The 20,065-nt window shown below is 41.4% G+C and overlaps 1 protein-coding gene across 8 annotated transcripts in view; it reads left to right on the plus strand.

Moving 5' to 3' along the window:
* Tlk2 (tousled like kinase 2) overlaps nt 1–18,651 on the plus strand; it is a 94,028-nt gene extending 75,377 nt beyond the window's left edge. For all 8 annotated transcript variants that reach the window (XM_051178898.1, XM_051178888.1, XM_051178909.1 and 5 more), the window contains 6 exons: nt 5,507–5,596; nt 8,339–8,508; nt 9,621–9,759; nt 13,071–13,182; nt 16,706–16,813; nt 17,566–18,651. In XM_051178898.1, coding sequence (XP_051034855.1) covers nt 5,507–5,596; nt 8,339–8,508; nt 9,621–9,759; nt 13,071–13,182; nt 16,706–16,813; nt 17,566–17,739 — 793 coding nt within the window. In that variant the 3' untranslated portion in view covers nt 17,740–18,651. The remainder of the gene's footprint in view (nt 1–5,506; nt 5,597–8,338; nt 8,509–9,620; nt 9,760–13,070; nt 13,183–16,705; nt 16,814–17,565) is intronic.
* Nucleotides 18,652–20,065: the final 1,414 nt, after the last annotated feature.

Below are 20,065 nucleotides of genomic sequence, written 5' to 3' on the forward strand. Positions count from 1 at the left end.
TTCCTATGGTTGCCTTTCTTGAGAATGCCAGTAAACTAGTAGTCCTCATCTATTCTTAGGGTTGAAGGGCTAAGGGGTGGTTTCCTTAGATTACATAGTTACTACATATGCAGCTGTGGATTTCTTTGTTCCACTAATGTCAGCTCCATATTCCCTCCTGAACTTCCAGACACTTGAGTTCATGGCTCATTTGCTTTGGAAGCTCCAGACTTAATTTGCTATTAGGTTCCCTGCGGAGCAGTTTTGTCTCCTTGTGGTAGATACAAGTATTGAATGAGACCGGTTCTTCTGTCCCTGAAAGGAGGCAACAAGTCCCTTTGACAGTAAGAAATGCTTCCTGTTATCGAGACAGCCTTGGTATTTTGCTCCTCCCCCCCCCCCCCAATAAGACTTTGGAGAAGAAAAAATAGGGATTGAAGAAGCCTTTCAGTTAATTTCTAAGTCGTAAAAGGAAAATCAAGTATTTCCTCAACAAACAGTTCCTCATGCCTGGACTTGGATAACTCTTGCTTTAGACTCATTGAACACCAGGGACCTCCTAAGTCTTTCTGTTCCATGTTGATTGGTGTCAGAACTCAGTGCTGCATCAGGCTTTAAGCAGAGGTAGGACAAGGGATGATATATGCCTTGTGCACAACTCCCTATGTGCATAAGCTCACTTGACAAGCAGCTGCAGCCCAGATGTTCCTGAGGAGCCAGATACATTATTAAAAGTGCATTCCAGTCACTTGACATCGGGGATGAATGGCATGCAGTAGTGACTGCCAGGAACATTTCAGAGAAGGAAGCCACATGTTCTGACCAGTTAATGAAAAGTATCCTTATATTGAGACTTGTGGGAATGGTTAAGGCTCATCAATCAGGATATGCACTGCTACAGAATATAGATATCCTTGGGGCCTGTTCTGTATCTTTTCCTATACATTGACCACTGTAAAATAGTTGGTTCTAGGGACCAATGATGGTCAACCTTGAGAATATAATTTCTGTTCTGGGACTTGTACATATTTTGCTAAGTCAGTTCTAGCTTTAGGCTGACCTTAAGAGAACTGCGATATTACATACTGGAGTGACTTTGGAAGGTTATTCAGCTCATCTGGCCTTTTGAAATGGGTTAAAGTTAGGTCCTAGTTCCTCCTTGACATACTTGGCAAACAGTTTGAGCCCTAGTGGTTATTGAGGTGTTCTGTTTCAGTTTAGTTTTACTTCTTTGTGACAGGGTCTCATGACATAGTCTAAGCTGGCCTCAAACTTAAAGCAATTCTCCTGCCTCTGTCTCCTCTAAGTGGTAGGATTACAGACATGTGCTACCATGCCCAGACAATTGTCTTTCTCTCATCTCTCTACTGAGTGAGGGAATGGAGAGATGGCTCTGTTCTTCCAGAAATCCTGAGTTCAATTCCCAGCACCACATTGGATGGTTTACAACCAACTGTAACTCCAGTTCCAGGGCATCTGATACTTTCTTCTTGCCTTTACAGATGCACGCGCCCGCATGAGCACGCGTGCGCGCGTGCGCACACACACACACACACACACACACACACACACACACACACACACACACACCACCACCACCACCACCACCACCACCACCACCACCCCCACCACCACCCCACCCCCAGGGCACAGACTTTCATTCATACATATAAATAAAAATGAATGAGGGAGAAAGAGACAGATCAATAGACACTGCCTTCTTTGTCTAAACTTTGTTCTTCTAACTAGGGCTGTGTGTGGTCCCTTCTCACTGTTTCCTCGGGGTATTGGGGGGGGGGGAGTCAATGGCATCTGAGAGTGTCTATGCAGCCCTCTATGGGGTCCTTCTCAGTTGACTGAGGAAGGGGTTTTCCTATGACCTCCAGTGGCTTGGGAGGGATTTTCTTCAACATTTCCACCTTCTTGCTTTGACCCTTACACTGTAAATGATGGTAAGTTGGGGCTGGAGGGGTGGCTCATCAGTTAAGAGCATGTGTCGCTCTTGCAGAGGACCTTGTTCAGTCCCTAGCACCCACATGGTGGCTCACATCCATCCATAACCCCAGTTCAATAAGTGAATCTATTTTTTTTTTAATGGTGAATTGGTTGTCATTAACATCTCTGAACTTGACATAAATACATACATACATACATACATACATACATACTAGATTCTGGACAATGCTTTGATAATTTAGCATTAGGTTAACACTGAAGAGGAAATATACTATAATATTATTAACATTGCCTTACCTAGTAAGGTCTTTTAAAATTGTTCTTCCATTGGGGAGCTAGTTCCTACTTTTGTTTGGAGTAAGATCTTTTTAATTTTCTTTTTTGGCCTAGAAAAACCTTGAAGAAAATAAAACCTTATTTTGTTGAATTTTGAGATATATTCCTGTCTTCCTTTTTGGAGTTGGGAGTGGGTGATTGAGACAGGTTCTTATGTAACACAGGCTGGCCCTTTACTAGATATATAGCTGAGGGTGACCTTCAACCTCTCCTGCTTCCACCTCCGAGGTAGGATTATAAATGCACACCATCACACCCAATTCTTTTCCTTCTTCTCTAAGCAAAATGTAAACTTGGTATGTCACTCATGCAGTATGAACATGACAAGGGTTCTTTAGTTTGTGTAAGGAATGGGTAAGGTGGAGCTGGGGTGATGGGTACATGTGTTTATGTACAGGGACACATGCACATTCATGTGGAAGTTAGCAGATGACATCAGTCATGTTTTGCTGAAAGACAAGCAGTAGCCTGTAAGCATGGCAGGCTCTGTGTTGGGTTGCTTTTGTAGGTGCTACTGTGGCTGGTGAGGATTCAGGTACAGGATCTCATTCTGTAGCCCAGATGACCTTAAACTCATGGCATTCCTCCTGCCTCAGCTCCTTGTGTGCTGTTATTACGTAGTTCACTACATACTTGGCTTAGATGATGAAAACTTTGAATGGCATTTTTCTTTCAGTCTTAATTTTCTCTGCCATTCATTTCCTTTGTTTTCTGCACATTTGTGAAGAAATTGGTCTATGCTTTTTAATGTATTAAGTGGAAAAGTTACTCAAAGGGGCACATAATTATCATTTAAAAGTATGCTCATTCACAAATGATTTGAACGGTGACCTCTTTAGTCCACAGATTTCTAAGTTTTTTTTTTTTTTTTTTTTCATTTTTTTAATGAACATTTTACCAAAGGTAATATTGCATTGAATCCTAAATGGAGCTATTTTGGCGAAATGGGGGTTTGTCATGTGCCTGTCATGTCGTATAGAAAGACGGATTGATGAAGCATTAGGAGCACAGTGGAACCAAAAGTGCGTCTTGAAATGAAGCCCAAAGTTCCCATTAGGGAAACCTTTTATAATTATTGTAGGCTTCTGTTTTTCTTTTTCCCATTCATTTCCCCAGTTTTTAAATTCTATTTTAATTTTTTTAAGTTTAGTGCTTAATGTATACTTTTTGATACCAGAACATACCAGCTTCAGAAACGATCACTATTTTGTTTGTTGTTGTTTTATTTATCCTATAAAAAATTTCTCTTTTCTGATTTCTGCCTTAAAAAAAAAAAATCTAAAATGGCACTAAATTACTTAAAGTAGTTTTTAGATATTCTCTGCAAATAAGAGCCACTTTTAAAACCTTTTGTAAATATATGATATAACCGTACTCTGTGTGTATGTGCATCTGTGCATGTGTGTGCATCAGGTGTGTACACGTGTGCATTCTTTGTGTATGTGTTCTGCATGCATGTACTCCTCTCACTCAGCGTGCAGGTGCTTTTGTGTATATAGATGTATATGCATGTGTGTGAGCCTACATGTAAAGACTAAAAGACCGCGCCATTTGTTCCCCAGGAGCCATCACCTTGGTTTTTTGAGACAGGGTCTATCATTTGACCGCAAACTCAACAAGTAGATTAGACTGCTTGACTAGAGAGTCACAGGGACCCATGCATTTCTGCTTCCCCTGCACTGGGGTCACTAGTGCCACCACACCCCTTGATACTGGTAAGGCAAGTACTTTGCTGACTAAGCCATTTCCCTGGCCACTATTGTTTCATAATTCATTATGTGGCTGATACTATACCACATATTATATATGCTACAGTTTTCATAGCTTTATTGTTTTATTTAATTAAATTTATTTATTATTTATTTGGGGTATGTGTGTACTACAGCACTCTGAGGTCAAAACACAACTCATTGAAGTCATTTCTCTCCTTCTAGCGTGTGGGTCTAAGGGAGTGAATCCAGGTCAGGTTTGTCAGGTTTGGCAGGAAGAGCCTTCATCTGCAGAGCATATAGTGGTCTCAGAAATAATTTTTGCTGTTTTAAGTGAAGCCATTTGTGGTGGTTCATGCTTATAATTGAAGCACTTCAGAGACAGAGGCAGGAGGATTGCTACAAGTTGAGACCAGTCTGGCCTATATAGTGAGTTCCAGGCCAGCAAGAGCTACATAGTGAAACCTTGTCTCAGAAACCAAAAATACTAATATGGTCATCCATGAGTATGCACAGCATAGAGGATATGCTCTAGGACCTCCACAGATAGCAGAATCTTTAGATACTGCATGTAAAACGATACACTATACTTAAACATAAATACTATGTAAATACTGAAAAGCCTATACCTATCCAATACATTTTTAAGTAGTGAAATTTAAAAACAAAAAATATCTGCTAGTTGATTTATAATGTAGCCCATTAATTCAAGTAGTTTACAAGCTTAATTTGCCTCCTGGTTGTCAGTGTGCAAGTTAGGAAGTACCTTGTTTCGTTTTCCTTTGTATATATATGTGTGTGTGTGTGTGTGTGTGTGTGTGTGTGTGTGTGTGTGTGTGTGTGCGCGTGCGTGCGTGCACGTGTCTGTGTGTGTGTGTGTGCACGCGTGTGTGTGTCTGTGCATGCACGTGTGTGTACCTATGCATATGGGTTGTGTGCACATGACTACGTGCATGTGGAGGCCCAAAATTATGTTAGTGATCATGGTCCATCACTCTTCCACCTTATTCTCTGAGATAGGATCTCATTCAAACCCAGTGCTTGTGATCTATAGTGCTGTTGCCTAGAGATTCTCTGTGTCCATCTTCTGAGGCTGGCATGCAAATGGGCTGCCTTGTCCACAGCATTTGTGTGGTACTGGAATCCATACTCTGGTCCTCATGCCTGCACAGCAGCAAGCACTTAGCCAGTAAGCTATCTCCCCAGCCCCTGAAAGCATCACTTTAGAAGAGAGGAAAAGACAAATTTTAATACTTGGGTTTAACATACAGATGTGGTCGCCACAGAAGGGTCTTGGAAGAGATTGGCATCCATTCATTTAAAATATATTTAAGCACTGTTTTCTCAGTGGCTAGATAGAAAACGTTAGAGAATATAGAATGCAGAAAGAGTAATTAGATGAGATGGCCAGATGGATCTAAATGGAACAAAAAAATGAACAAGTGGAAATGGGAAATGGTAGAGAAACAGTGAATTCTAAAAAGCAGACCAAGTGCTTTCTTGTTACATTTTCATTCTGCTTGCAGGCATGCATGTAGGGAATACCGGATTCACAAAGAACTGGATCATCCCAGAATAGTGAAGCTATATGATTACTTCTCACTGGATACTGACTCGTAAGTCCTACACCATTTTCCTTTACCTTATTTTCTTTTTATTTTGAATACTCGTGAATGGAGCTTAAAAATGGGCCTAGGAAATGCTCTCTAAGTGAACTAAATTTATTAATTTACAGGCAGATAAGCATACATAATTTAGATTTGGGTCAGCCAGTTATCTGTTGGCTAAAGGAGAAGGGCCCTTATATACTAGTAAACATTTTACAACTATCTTGGTAGGGAGAGAGATAAGGTTGATTGCCAATATCTGTGGTATAAAATCGTCTATTATGTTCAATTTTGAGATACCAACTTAAAAAAATAGGCAACTTTATTCTAATTTATATACCATGTGATTCACCCATGTAAAGTACACTGTTGAGTGGGTTTTCATATGTATTACAGATATACACAGTCATTATCCAAGAGCACTTTAGAGCATTTTCATTCTCAGAAAAAAGTTAAACCTTTTTACTGGCACTTCATTTAACTTTCCCTCTGTTTAAGCAGAACTACTCTCTATCACATTAGATGTCCTGTTCTAGACTGTTTTATGAATAGAATAGTGGAGTCTGTGATCTTTGTGGCTGGCTTGTTAAGGTCCATGCTTTTATATTTGTGTGTCAGTAGTTATTCCTTCTTATAGCCAGATTACATTCTGTTGCATGGATTTATCAGATTGTGCTTAGTCTTGCAAATAGTTAGCTAAGCAGCTCACAAAATTCCTGAAAATGTAGCCATCAGTTCTTAGGAATTGGTTCAAGTTAGTGCTGACATGCCACTAGCAGGCCCAGCAAGTATAAACTATTGAAGAGAACTCTGCCCCACTATGAGACTAATGAACCCTACAAACCTTAAGTACAACAGTGTCTTGTTACCCTAAAACAGGAGGGTTAGTATGATGCATGTTAAGATATCCCAGTGCTGCAGGTTGGAATGCAGGTTCATGGGCATTTTAGAATTGGGATTTAGATTTTAGAACTGGAAGGGGGTCTTAGGGTTCAGCCTTCTTGATGTGTAGACCGATTTTTGAATAGCAGAAAAATGAGATGACTTGCAGGAGACCTTTGGTGCTCTTTAATAATCCTGTATGTAACAATGTACAGGTCAGTAAGCTGCAAAGCCTTCGGGTTTATTCAAGGTTTAAGGATACTTCAGCACTTATAAACTTTCTTTGTTGCAGTCAGGCCTGAGTCAAGAGAATGTAAGACACCTTAACTCTGGCCTTCAGGTGTTCCCAACACGGTGTCCAGGAGCTTTGGTCTATTCACCCAGCAACTCTCATAGAGACAGCCAGCCCATATATAGAAATAGATCCAAGAAATTCCATGCTCCCCATGGAAACATGACTTGTTCCTTCTCCTATGTGCTCAAACTTTTCCCTTTTCATTAAGGAGCCTTTGCATCAATTATACTCATGTGTGTGTTATGAGTAGAGCTCAGAAAAATAGGTGTACTTAGATACCAAGTGTGAGAACTCAAGTCAAGTCTTCACAGGCTGGTGGTACTATTTGTTTTCAGTAGATTCCTTGAATACTAGTTAGACTTTCCAAGTGTGATGACTTGAATTATCTTCTGGTTTGAATTGTATGCACATTTAAATGTGATAGTAATTTCATACTACTTGTTTTGTATTTTCCTATTGTGTCTCTTAGCACAAACAAGTCAGAATGTTGTTTAGAACATCTTTTGAGAGTTATTTGGATATATAATGTTAGATTTTAGTTCTAGCTTGTTTGTGGACCAAGAGACAGCTCACTGAATGCATTAAGAGTCCAATTTTAGCATCTCAGATCGGAGAATGAGTTCTAGCATGCCTCGCAGGCTTCATAAAATGTGTAGTTTACTGTTCAGTTCTGAGAGTCTCCTTCCACTGCATTAGGGGGTCAGTGCTAGTAAGCCATGTCAGCCAGCGGGCAAGCACACAGTTTCTCTTGTGACCTGCGTTCTCATGGCACCATTTTCCTGTGACCCTTTGGCTTTAGGGTGCTAACAGCTTTCTACCATGACTGGTCACTAGAGTGCCTTACTGGACAGTTTGTCTTCTTAGATCTTCCATCTGTGAATTAAAGCCCTTTGGCTTCAGTATTTAAGTGTTTTTCATTCCTGGTTAAATCCTGACTAATATACCTAACCTACAATGATTTCAAAAGTATTCATCTCTCAGGAATATTCAAATAGTACATTAGTTTGAACACTTTGTAAGATAGATTCATTACCTATAGTGCCACCAGTGGTGTGCAATTTTAAATGGGGGGTATTTGTGATGTATTAGCAAAAATGAAAGTAAAAGAACACATACCATATAACAGCACATTTGTGTAGTCTTGTGCCAGATATAGTATATAACCAGTTCTTGAGACCTCAGCACTCAGGGTTATATAAAACACTTGATAGGACAATTGCGTGATTGATCACTGTATAGTAATGAGTACAGGCTATGGCTATGCACAGGAGATCCTGCTATAAAGCAGTGGCTAGCTCTAATATAGTTCTTGTCAGTGTTCTTAGAAGAGATATGCCACCGTGGACTTTGGCACAGTCGATGCCAGTGTGGAGATTATAGGGGTTCATCTCCAGGAAAGCAAGCACTTGTCTTCTTGTGAGCCTTCTGCCAAGGTGATGCTGAATGAAAGACTGTTCAGGAATATAGAGGGAAGGTTTGAGGCACTGTAATAACCGAGTCTTTGCTGGGAGTGGTTTAGGTAGTTTTCATCTGTTCCTTACTTCACTGTTAAATGCTGGTTTATGTGTCTTCAGGTTTTGTACAGTATTAGAATACTGTGAAGGAAATGATCTGGACTTCTACCTGAAACAGCACAAATTAATGTCGGAGAAAGAGGCCCGATCCATTATTATGCAGATTGTGAATGCTTTAAAGTACTTAAATGAAATAAAACCTCCCATCATACACTATGACCTCAAACCAGGTATGACTAAGTTTTAGGAGACGTTAATAGTGGATTTTCAGTCTTTTAAGTGACTTGTACATTTATTGAGTCACTGAATTTGACAGGAGCCAAGAAGGATGCTGGGTAGGTGTGGGAAGAAAGGAGCCCTGGCTACTCAGTGCTGGGTGTAGGGGGTAGGTGGGTTACACTATATTCTCTGGAGAAACAATACCTTTATGTACTGAACCAGGAGAATGCATGATGTCATTTAGAAACAACTCTTTGGCAAGTTCCATTTTGTTCTTCCCATTACTCACACTATGAAGCAGTTCCTTTGTCTTAGGTCTCCCTGAGACATGTATACCTTGTTTTCTTAAGTCCCAGCAGTCTTTCACCTTTATTTTTGAACCATCATTTAACTTGATAGTCATTAGGAAAAAGCAAGTTTTTATGTCCTCTTTTTTGTTAACTTCAGCTGATGTTTTTGGTGTATGTGTGCCTCATGTATATGGCTCTAAAGTGGAATGTGGGCATTAAGAACTAGTTCCATCATCTCCTTTAGGCACGGTTGGTGACTGCCTTGCTCTTCTGGTAGCTGTATATAAAAGCTCAACACTCACTGTTTATGTTCTGTTCTGATATGGTTGACATGACTGGAAAATCATTTATAATGAAATGAGTTTGTTTTAAAGATGGCTGCTGGGTGATCACTTTTCAAAGTCACCACATTTCCTGCCATAGGATCTATAGGTGGCGCTGTGGCACCATGTTTGGTTCCCAAGTGTGTTTTCTTTGTATCTCCTCCTCCACCACCCCACATTGCTGCTCTAACCCAGCGAGCACAGAGAGTACATCTAAAGTTCATGTGAAATTTTCCCATCTTTAAAAAAAAGAAAAGAAAACCAACCGGATGAATGATATTTTTCTTTGGCAAGTCATTTTTATTTCCAGTGCCTAGAATGGATTTTGGCACATTAGACAGGCAATTCTTAGAAAATAGAAGTTTCCAGTGGGCACTGAGGATTCTCCCTGTGTCCAGTTAGATTACTTTATTCCAAAGACTTAGAGTTAGTTCACTTGTTTCTTTTTTGTGTGTCTTTTCTCTTACTAAAGAAGTCTCTGTTTATTCGTGAACATTTTTATCTTTTTAGGTAATATCCTTTTAGTAAATGGTACAGCATGTGGAGAGATAAAGATTACAGATTTTGGTCTTTCCAAGATCATGGATGATGATAGCTACAATTCAGTGGATGGCATGGAGCTGACGTCACAAGGTGCTGGTACATACTGGTGGGTATCCAGGAGGTCTGCCAAGTTGGCTGGTGGGTATGTGGTTCTGTTGGATTGAATCCTTGGTGATTAATAATTAATCCTGTGTAGTCTGCTAAGGCAGACATACCTTTTTTTTTTTTTTTTTTAAAGCATTTTGACTTTTTGTATTAATTTGTTATTTATTTTCTTTCTGTTCTTGAAAACCCATGAGTGTTTGTGTAATCTGTGTCTTACACAGTGCTGGCTGTACAAGCCAGTAGAGAATGAGGTTGCTTATGTGTCTAAAAGAACGGCCCTGAATTCTTTACAGTTCAAGTAGAGGCCTCTCCTTGTGGTAATGGGATGAGGGATTTGTGTTAAGTCAAGAATTAAAAGAGTTGTGAAAATCAGGATGGGAACCAAAACAAACAAACAAAAACAGAATCCACAGTATCCCCATAAAATCTGCACATGAAAAAATGAGCAGAGTTTGGCAGAATTATATGTGTGTCTATCAGCCAGGTCCTAAAGATTGTGAGGGTCCTTCTGCCTGTTGTGTACCATCACCTAGTCGCCTTACTCCAGCTGGCTCTGCTTCACAGCCCTGTGAGCACTCCTGCCTGTTACTTTTTACAGTGAGAACCACGAAGTGTGCCTGTGCCTGGGGCATGTAACTTTGTGATAGTAATTTTACTGTTTTATCCCCTTCTGAGGTGGTTACATAAAGCCACATTCTGCCTTAAGTGATTGAGAAGCCTTTCTAGCACTATAGGAGACGTAGGTGACATGCCATTGTACCACAGCCTCTTTTCGAAGACCCTGGGTTTAGAATTCTGTCTAGGAATGAGGGGCTCTGTGGGGGAAGCATGTGAAAGGGGCATACCATTCAGAATGTGTGGAAGGAACCCTATTTTCCTTCGCTGAGCCCGTTGATTGTTAGGTGGGCAATGAGCTGCTTTCTGTTGCTTTTTGTGCTTGTGGAAATGATACCTATCTATAGTCAAGAGTCAGTCCCTAAATTAAAACTTTGAAAGTCTAGGTTTAAAATAGAAGTTACATTTATAGTGTTTACTCACTGTGGTGGTTATTGTGGGTTAGTCTCCCTGTCGCTTAATGACACCAAAATATACATATTGTTGGTGGTTTTGGAGAAGATGTCTATACCTCTTTAAATGAGTTTATTGGAACTTATGCTTGAGTTTTGTGCTTGTTAGTTCTTTTTAAAGTGTAGTCACTGTCTCATACACTCTTTCCCTCACATTTAAATTAGCTATTGAAAAATAATAAAATGTGCTGGGTGGAGTAGTGCACACTTACACTTTAATCCTAGTCGGGGTGGGGGTGTCAGAAAGCAGATAGCTCTCCACGAATATAAGGCCAGCCTGGTTTACAAAGTAAGATGATGGTGATGCTGTCACTATTTTATTGCTACATGGTACTGTTTTTGCCAATCCATAGAAATTCAGCAACTAAAATTTAAATAAAAATTTTATAATTCTTTGCCAGAGTAGCTTATTAGATAATGTAGAAAGCTATGTCTATGAGCAAAGATTAGCCAAGTGTGGTTACTTGATTGTTTGAGTGTTCCTTCTACTTTAATTAGAGTTGAGTATTTTCCACAAAGAAAAGTAAGAAAAAGGATTTCTGAGCTGACCTTGGTGGCTCACACCTAAATGATCTCTGAGTTTGAGACCAGCTTGATCTACATAATAAGTTTCAGGACAGCCAGGGCTATGTAGAAAGATCTTGTCTCAACAAAGCAAAAATCATCAAAAGCTTAATTAAGTAGATGAAAAATAAAGGGTTTCTGAGAATATTAAGGTTCACCAGTTTCTATAAAGGTTTTTTTTTTTGTTTTGTTTTTGGTGTCGGGGGTGGTTCTCTGTATAACAGCCCTGGCTGTCCTAAAACTCACTCTGCAGACCTTGCTGACATCAGACTCACAGAGATCCACCTGCCTCTGCCTCTTGAGATCTAGGATTAAAGGTGTGTGCCACTACTGCTGAGTTCTTTAAAGTTTTAAAGTGTGTATTGATAATAATGGTGTCGTAGTCACCAGCCTCAATATGTTACCCTTTTAGGATAATGACCCAGAGAGATAAAAACAGCCGGGGGGGGGGGCGCAGGTTCAGAACATTTTAAATAACTCATTGTGTATTTTAGCTTCCAGAGTTCTACTTTGAATAAGATAAATGAGCTGGGGGACTTGAGAGATGAATTACTGGTTCAAACTGCTTTCAGTGCCAATATGGAGGACCTGAGTTAGGATTCCAGTACCTCCAAAAAATAAAGCAAAGCATGCCTACATGTGTCTACAGCCCCTGGCACTGTAGGGGGCAGAAACGGGAATTATTAGGACCTAGCTATGGTTCAGTGAGAGGTCATATCTCAGAAGAATAATTGATAGCCAGGCATGGTGGCACGTACCTTTAATCCCAGCCCTTGTGGCAGAAACAGCGAGTTTGATGCCAGCCTGGTCTACATAGCCAGTTCTAGGTGAGACAAAGCTACCTGGTGAGAGCATGTCTGCCTCAAAGAGTGGGACAAGGGAGAATAAGTGATAGAGCAAGACATCTGATAGTCTCATGTGCACAGGTGTATACCTGCACAGGCCTGTGCACACACCATACATGAACTCCCAGACATATGCAAGATACACGAGTAAGGGCATGGTGGTACATTCCTTTAATTACAGCCCTCAGAAGCCTGAGGCAGAAGGGTGACACTGCACAGTGGTACAGCTCCATGGTAGAACACATAATTCCATGCATGAGACTGTTGGTGTGATCCCCAGTTGTCACCATTCACAACAATATACTGCAAAAAAAAAAAAAATTATGAATGACACTTGCGAGTTGGCACAAGCCTAAGAAAGAAGGCTGGGGGATGAGTTAAATGAAACTAGAAAGAATATATCTCCATAAATTGAGAATAAAATACTGTAATGCTGTGAAGATATTGCCACCTCTATAAGTTTAAGTTCCTTCTGTTTACTTGTATATATTTCTAAGCTGATGGTTGAAACTGGAGTGTTCGGTATATATGTGTGTATATGTACATATTTTACACATACGCACACACACACACTTTTGTTTTTCCTTGAGAGCCAATATCTCTTTCCTTAGCCCCAGCTGTTCTGGTAGTCCGTCTGTGCATCTGCCTATGCCATAATTAAAGGTGTGTACCACCATGCCTGGCTGAGTGTTATATTTTTAACAAGGTCCTTTATTTTGCCTTTCAGTATATGACTTAGAGTTATTTTTAACAAGGTCCTTTATTTTGCCTTTCAGTATATGACTTAGAGTTATATATTCATTTTTCTGAGTGGTTTTATTTCTGTTTTCTCCTAGGTATTTACCACCAGAGTGTTTTGTGGTTGGGAAAGAGCCACCAAAGATCTCAAATAAAGTTGACGTCTGGTCAGTGGGTGTGATCTTCTACCAGTGTCTTTACGGGAGAAAGGTGAGGAGGAAGGCAATGCAGCAGCCTGGGACCATGTCCACCACCTCAGTGAATTCTTCTTCTTTGCAGTTAATCGTTGGGATCCTGAAAGTACTGGTTTAAAGAAAATACAGAGTTCTCAGTAAATGCTACAGGACATCTACTGAATTCTCCCATGCCATCAGACATGCATGTTGCTATTCTCAAATATAAGATGTTTTGATTCTGATATGTGTGTGAACAGAATGTAAAACAGGGTGGTTTGGTTTTTTGCTTTGCTTTGCTTTGTTTTGTTTTGTTTGGAAAGGTCTTGCTTTGTAGCTGTAGTTGGCCTGTTACTATATAGTCCAGGCTGACTCCAGACTCATGGCATTCCCCCTTCCTTGGCCCCTTGAATACTGAGATTATATCACATCTATCTTGAAGTCATTTAGTAACGTGAACAATCTGCCCAAGAGCTATTCTCAAGGTTCTACTAATAAGATCTGAAACTTAAAAGATTCCCTAGATTTTTTTTTTTTTTTAAATCACCCCTTTGGATAAAGCAGTTAGTAAAAAATATACCATGCTTTGTGTACACTGTGAAAGCTAGAAGTTCACCTCAGGCACATCCTTGGTTATTCTCCATCTTATTTTTTGAGTCATGGTATTACTGCTGTTTCTTGTCCCTCCAGGTCCTGCTGCCCTTCTCAGCCCCAACACACAAAGACTTACTTTAATTATTAAACTGTTGGCTGATGGCTAGGGCTTCTTATTGGCTAGCTCTGTCTTAATTATTAACCCATAACTACTAATCTATGAATTTCTACATGGCTTTATCTTACCAGAGAACACCTGGCGCATCCTATCTTCATGGTCTCTACATGACAACTCTTTCTGGCGGGCACTCTCTGCCTACCTTTCCCAGAATTCTCGCCTCCTAGACCCACTTATCTTTCTGTCTCTATTGGCCAAACAGTGTTTTATTCATCAGTCAAGCAGAGAAACATACATACAGAAGAACATTCCCCCATCAACAGGTTCTTACTGAACCCTGGCCAGCTTGTCCCTACATTCTCCTGTCTTAATCTCCTCTGTGTTGGTATTACAGGTACATGCTGCTACACCTAGCTTTTTTATGTAGGTGCTGGGAATCAAACTCAAGTCCTTGTGTTTTATGTAAGCACTTTACCCGCTAAGCCATCCCCCTCAGCCCCCACCCCACGCCCCATCCTTTTTGTTAGTTTTATTTTCTTTTGTTGAGTCTGGATCTCACATTGTAGCCTGGCTGATTTGGAGCTCTCTAAGTTTAGATCAAGCTGGCCTCAAACTCAGAGATCATTCTACCTCTGCTTCCTGAGTGAGCACTGAGGTTAAAGCAGTGAATCACCACACCTGGCAAAGACTTGTTTCAGTATTATTTATGTGTTGTCTCTGAGTACACGAGTACACATGCTTGCCTGTGAAGACTGGAAGAGGGTGTCAGATACTGTCCTAGATGCTTTCTGTTGCCGTGATAAACACCACGGTAGACAACAACAACAACAAACAACTCAGGGGAATTATTTGTCTTAGGTGTCTAAATCAGAGTCCACCATTGAGAGAAGTCAGGGCAGGGACCAGGGAGGAGTGCTGCGTACTGGTTTGCTCTTCATGGCTTGGTTGCTTACATCAGCCAGGACCACCTGCTCAGGGTGACACTTGACAGTGGGCTGGGCCTTTCCACATCTATCTTGAGTCAAAAAATGCTCAATGACTTGCCTACAGGCATTCTAATGGAGGCAGTTTCTTAATTAAGGTTCCCAGATGACTCCAACTTGTGTTAAGTTGACACAGAACTAACTATCACAGATACCCTGGTGCTAGATTTACAAGAGGCTCTGAGTTGATTGACGTCAATGTTGGGAACCAAACTGGGGTTCTCTATGAGAATAGCAAGTGCTCTTAGGTGCTAAGCCAGCCCCCCCCCCTTTTTTTTATACATGTGTGCTGAGAAGGTGTTGTGTGTTGTCAGATGTATCCCTTGGCCACGTGTGATAATTCATACCTATAACCAAGGCTGTAGTTTTGAGGCACAGTACTTAGCTCACACCTACAAAGCCCTGAGTTCTATTCCCACACCCCCCCAACAGTATTTCTTGTCTGTTTCTGATAGAGGTGTTTTATCATTAGAACAAACAATAGCCGGTTTTTTCCTTGTGAGCAGCATGTCTTTTATACTGGTGTGTGTTTGTTTGTTTATTATTTATTTATTTATTTGGGTCCATTTGTATATTAATATTCCCCTATTTGCCTTCAGTATGTTTCAATGTTCAGTTAGGCTGAACATAGGCATAAAGCAGATGGGAGTTTTGCAGCTCCCAGACCAAACTCTTAACAAAGACAACTCCTTCCTCTTTAACCTCTTCATCTTCTTTTATCCAGCCTCTCCAAGATAAGGAAATCATACAGAACTAGAGGAGCTTAATTATTTTGTTCTGTCTAATAGTGTTGAGTTCTGGCTAATGATGTAGACATTACAATAAGTTTGAGCCTGTTTTTAAGTTTACTAGGGCCAGGCGGTGGTGGTGCATACCTTTAATCCCAGCACTCAGGAGGCAGAGGCAGGCAGATCTCTGAGTTCAAGGCCAACCTGGTCTACAAGAGCTAGTTACAGGACAGCTTCCAAAAAGCCAGAGAAATCCTGTCTGGGGGTGGGGGGAGTTATTAGGAAACGCAACTTGAAGTTAAAAGCCCTAAGTGGTCCCAGCACTTTTTTTTGTTTGTTAGGTGTTTTAGGTTTCTCTGTTTGTCTCTGTCTGTCTGTCTGTCTGTCTGTCTGTCTGTCTGTCTCTGTCTCTGTCTCTCTCTCTCTCTCTCTCTTTCTCTCTCCAGTGTTTCTTTGTGTAGCTTGTAGACCAGGCTGGCCTCGAATTCACCGAGATCCACCTGCCTCTGCCTCCCAAGTGCTAGGATCAAAGGCGTATGCCACCACCACCAGGCTAATTTTCTTTCTTTCTTTTTTTTTTTTTTTAAAGATTCATTTATTTTATATGTATATGAGTATTTTTTCCTGCATCTATGTATATATACTTTCTGAGTTCAGAAGAGGGCATTAGATCCCCTGAAGCTGGAGTTACAGATGGTTGTGAACCTCCATGTGGTTGCTGGGAATAAAACCCCAGTCCTGCAAGAACAGCCAGTGCTCTCAGTTGCTGAGCCATCTCTCCAGCCTTCTTGATTTATTTTTCCATCTGTTTTTTTTTTTTGTTGTTGTTGTTGTTGTTTTTTGTTTTTTTGTGCACATCCTGGGTTAGCTAGTGGCACGTAGATATGTGACTCAGAGCACAAGACACTGCTAATTTCTGTTCCGAGTCTTTCTTTGATGTAAACAAAGATAGAGATAAGAGAACCTCCTCCTAGTTTCCTGCTCTGCCTTGACCTAGTCTTTAAGCTTTGGCCCTCCCCATTAAGGTCAAAGTTGAGAATTAAAGGAGGACACCCCCCCAGAGTTTGGAAACTCTCCTGTGGTACTGAATTATGTAGCCAGAGGTCAACCTTTGTTTATTTTGTTTTTATATGACAGCCTTTTGGCCATAACCAGTCCCAGCAAGATATTCTACAAGAGAATACTATTCTTAAAGCTACTGAAGTACAGTTCCCGCCAAAGCCAGTAGTCACACCTGAAGCAAAGGTAAGTTTGATTCATTGGCCAGCAGAAATGGCTGGCTTCCCATGTCATTTCTTTGGGTGGTAGTAACTGAATTGTTTAATAGGAAATTAAGCCGTTAGTAAACAGCAGGATGGGGACAAATTATCATTCAAGAACTGTGGGGCAGGGTGATGATGGCACATGTCTTTAATCCTAGCACTTAGGAGGCAGAGGCACAAAGCCCTGGGTTCTATCCCTAACACTGCATAAAGCAAATGTGGTTGAGTGCACATGTGTAATCAACCCCAGCACTCTAGATGTGGAGGCAGGAGGATCATAAGTTCAGGGTCATCCTTGGCTACATACTGAATTTGAGACCAGCATGGGGTACAAGAAAAACAAGTTGATACATTTAGATAATTTGCATTATAAAATTTGAATAACTTGAATTCTCAGGTCAAAAAAAAAATTAGCAAGACAGAAAAGACTTAAAAGTCTTTTGATAAGAGTTACATTAACATGACTACCCTACCTTCTGACTGGGTGGGAAGAGACCTTCTGTATTGTTAGTACATTTGAAGTCAAATCATGTCTGTAATACTCTGCAGACCTCAGTACTAGTGTTGGCCCTTGTCTGCTGTGTCTGATGGATTTGGGAATGCTATAAACCTTTTGGGGGGGAGGGGGGTTGGGGGGACCTTTGTTCTGTCTAGCAGTGGTTTGGGTCCCTCATGTTCCCACTGCTGTACCAGGATTATCTCCTTCAGTCTTTCATATGGAACATCCTCTTACAGGCATTTATCCGGCGATGCTTGGCCTACCGAAAGGAGGACCGTATTGATGTCCAGCAGCTGGCCTGTGACCCCTACCTGTTGCCTCACATCCGAAAGTCAGTCTCTACAAGTAGCCCTGCTGGAGCTGCTATTGCATCAACATCTGGGGCGTCCAATAATAGTTCTTCGAATTGAGACCAACTCCAAGGCCACAGACTGTTCAGCACAGAGTGGACACATGGCATCAGCAGTGGGTTTGGAACACAGTGAATCCGAATGGATCTCATGAAACCTGTACCAGGTGCTTTTCTTTTCTTGCTTTTTCCCATCCATAGAGCATGACAGCATCGATTCTCATTGAGGAGAAGCCTTGGGCAGCTCTGGCCAGGCCTTATAGGAGAAGGCCCCGCCCGGGGTCTGGAGTCAACGGTCACTGTGTGTGGCTGCTCTGAGTGAGGAAAAAATTAAAAAGAAAAAACTGGTTCCATGTACTGTGAACTTGAAAACATGCAGACTCAGGGGGTTCCCTGATGCAGTGCTTCAGATGAAGAATGTGGACTTGAAAATACAGACTGGGCTAGTCCAGTGTCTATATTTAAACTTGCTCTTTTCTTTTAATAAAGTTTAGGTACCATCTCCTGAAAAGCTTGTAGCACAGAGGCTCAGCTGGGGATGGTGTTTGACTTCGGAGGAAAAAAGTTGCTATCGCCCGTTAAAGGCACTAGAGTTAGTGTTCTATCCCGAAATAATTTCAGTTTTTAAAAACATGCAGCTTCCCTGGCCCCTTTTTTATTTTTGAAAGATTACATTTGGTCATAAAGTGAAACCCGTATTAGCAAGTACGTGGCAATGTTCATTCCAGTCAGATGCAGCTCCTGCCGTCCGGTCTCCTGCTGGCGATTGTCTCCCTCACCTCGCAGGGAGAGATGGAGTGGGAGTTCTGAGATGCCTGGGCTTTGCCATCGGACAAAGAATGAGGTTAGAAGACTGCAGCTGGAGGCTCTCGAGGTTTTCAGATATTTCTTCACAATTTGAACACTTGACGGTTGTCCCTTTTAATTTATTTGAAGTGCTATTTTTTTAAATAAAGGTTCATCTGTCCATGCAGTCCTCCTGGATTCTCTTGAATGTAGTAACTATCAAAACTGCTTTTAGAGGTAGACAGAAGGCTGGGGGGGGGGGTGGAGGGCATTTCTGCCCACAGTCTGTACTCATAGGATGGTCTACATTTCTTGTTAACCATGCTATTAACTTGATCAGCATGTGAGCTGTCTCCTCTCAGATCTTTGGGGAAAACAACCTCTCCCAGGCATTTGAACTGGCGTGTGTGTCTGTGAGAATGTATGCTCTTCTAACTCACTTTGGTAGATTCATCGAGTGGAATTAAAAAAAAAAAAATCTCAAGGAATATAGGTATTTCAGGTATGAATTTTCTTCTGAAGCAGTGTTTGAGTGGTTTTGTTTTGTTTTGTCTTATTTCTGAGATGTGTGATCAGCTGAAGATGGAGCTGAAATGGGAGCCGTCTGGCCCCATTGTGCCCTTGGAACAGCAGAGCACTCTGCAGGAGAGGGCTAGAGGCCAGGACTTGCACATGTGGTAGCCAGCTTGGAATGTTACTGACATGTGGCAAGAGGGCCAGCCAGAGATCCTTAAAGATTTCTGTAGAGTTCAGAGTGGGGGCAGGGATTCGGGAAGGGCAGAGAGCTGTTAAGCAATTCGTGACTCTAGTGCCCTGTACTTATAAAAAAAAATGTGCCACTGAGAGCACATTTCTAAGACCCTGTGTATTTTGTAGTCCTGCCCCACTTTTCCTCAGTATCAAGTGATTTCATAGGAAGGCAGAGCATTCCAAGCCAAAGGGAATTTGTAGGTAGGTCTTATCTCACGGCATTCTGAAGAAAAAGTTAGCTTCTGACGCTTTGGTGCTCTAGCTTTTAAAACAACCAGTTTTTATTTTATTTTTTTTTTTTAAAGACATATTTTGCATGTACCCCTTCCCTGGCCTTACATATTTTTCCTCCTAGCCTCCACCCCACCCCCATGACTGCCTTCAAGCAGATGGCACAGTGCTGATCAAACTCAGCGGTGATAGGATGGTGCCCACACACATGGAGACCGGGTAAAGCAGAAACAATGTTAATCTAGCTAAAAGGAACTCAGTTTGTACCTTTTACCCTTAATTTGGGACCCTACAAGCTTTTAAATTTTGACTCTGTGGGGAAAGATGCTGCGTCTTTCGGCCTTCCCTCACTTCCTTCCTGCCCAGTTTCTCTTCCTTATCAGCACGTGGCAGGGCTTGCTTCATGCTCTGCCTTTTCTCCCTTATCCTAAAGAAGGTTACCCTCCTTTCATGCTGTGATTCAGTGTGGATCCTGGCTGGCCGGGCTCGAATCTGGGCACACAAGGCATCTTTCCACTGCCTGGAGCTGCCACAGAGAACACACACTGACCTGTCTTTGAAGGAGCCGGTAAAGTGTGGCTGTCTGATGTAAGAGAGGTTTCACTTTCCCCGAGCTTTAG

This window comes from Phodopus roborovskii, unplaced genomic scaffold (genome assembly GCF_943737965.1).
Source record: "Phodopus roborovskii unplaced genomic scaffold, PHOROB, whole genome shotgun sequence".
NCBI lineage: Eukaryota > Metazoa > Chordata > Mammalia > Rodentia > Cricetidae > Phodopus > Phodopus roborovskii.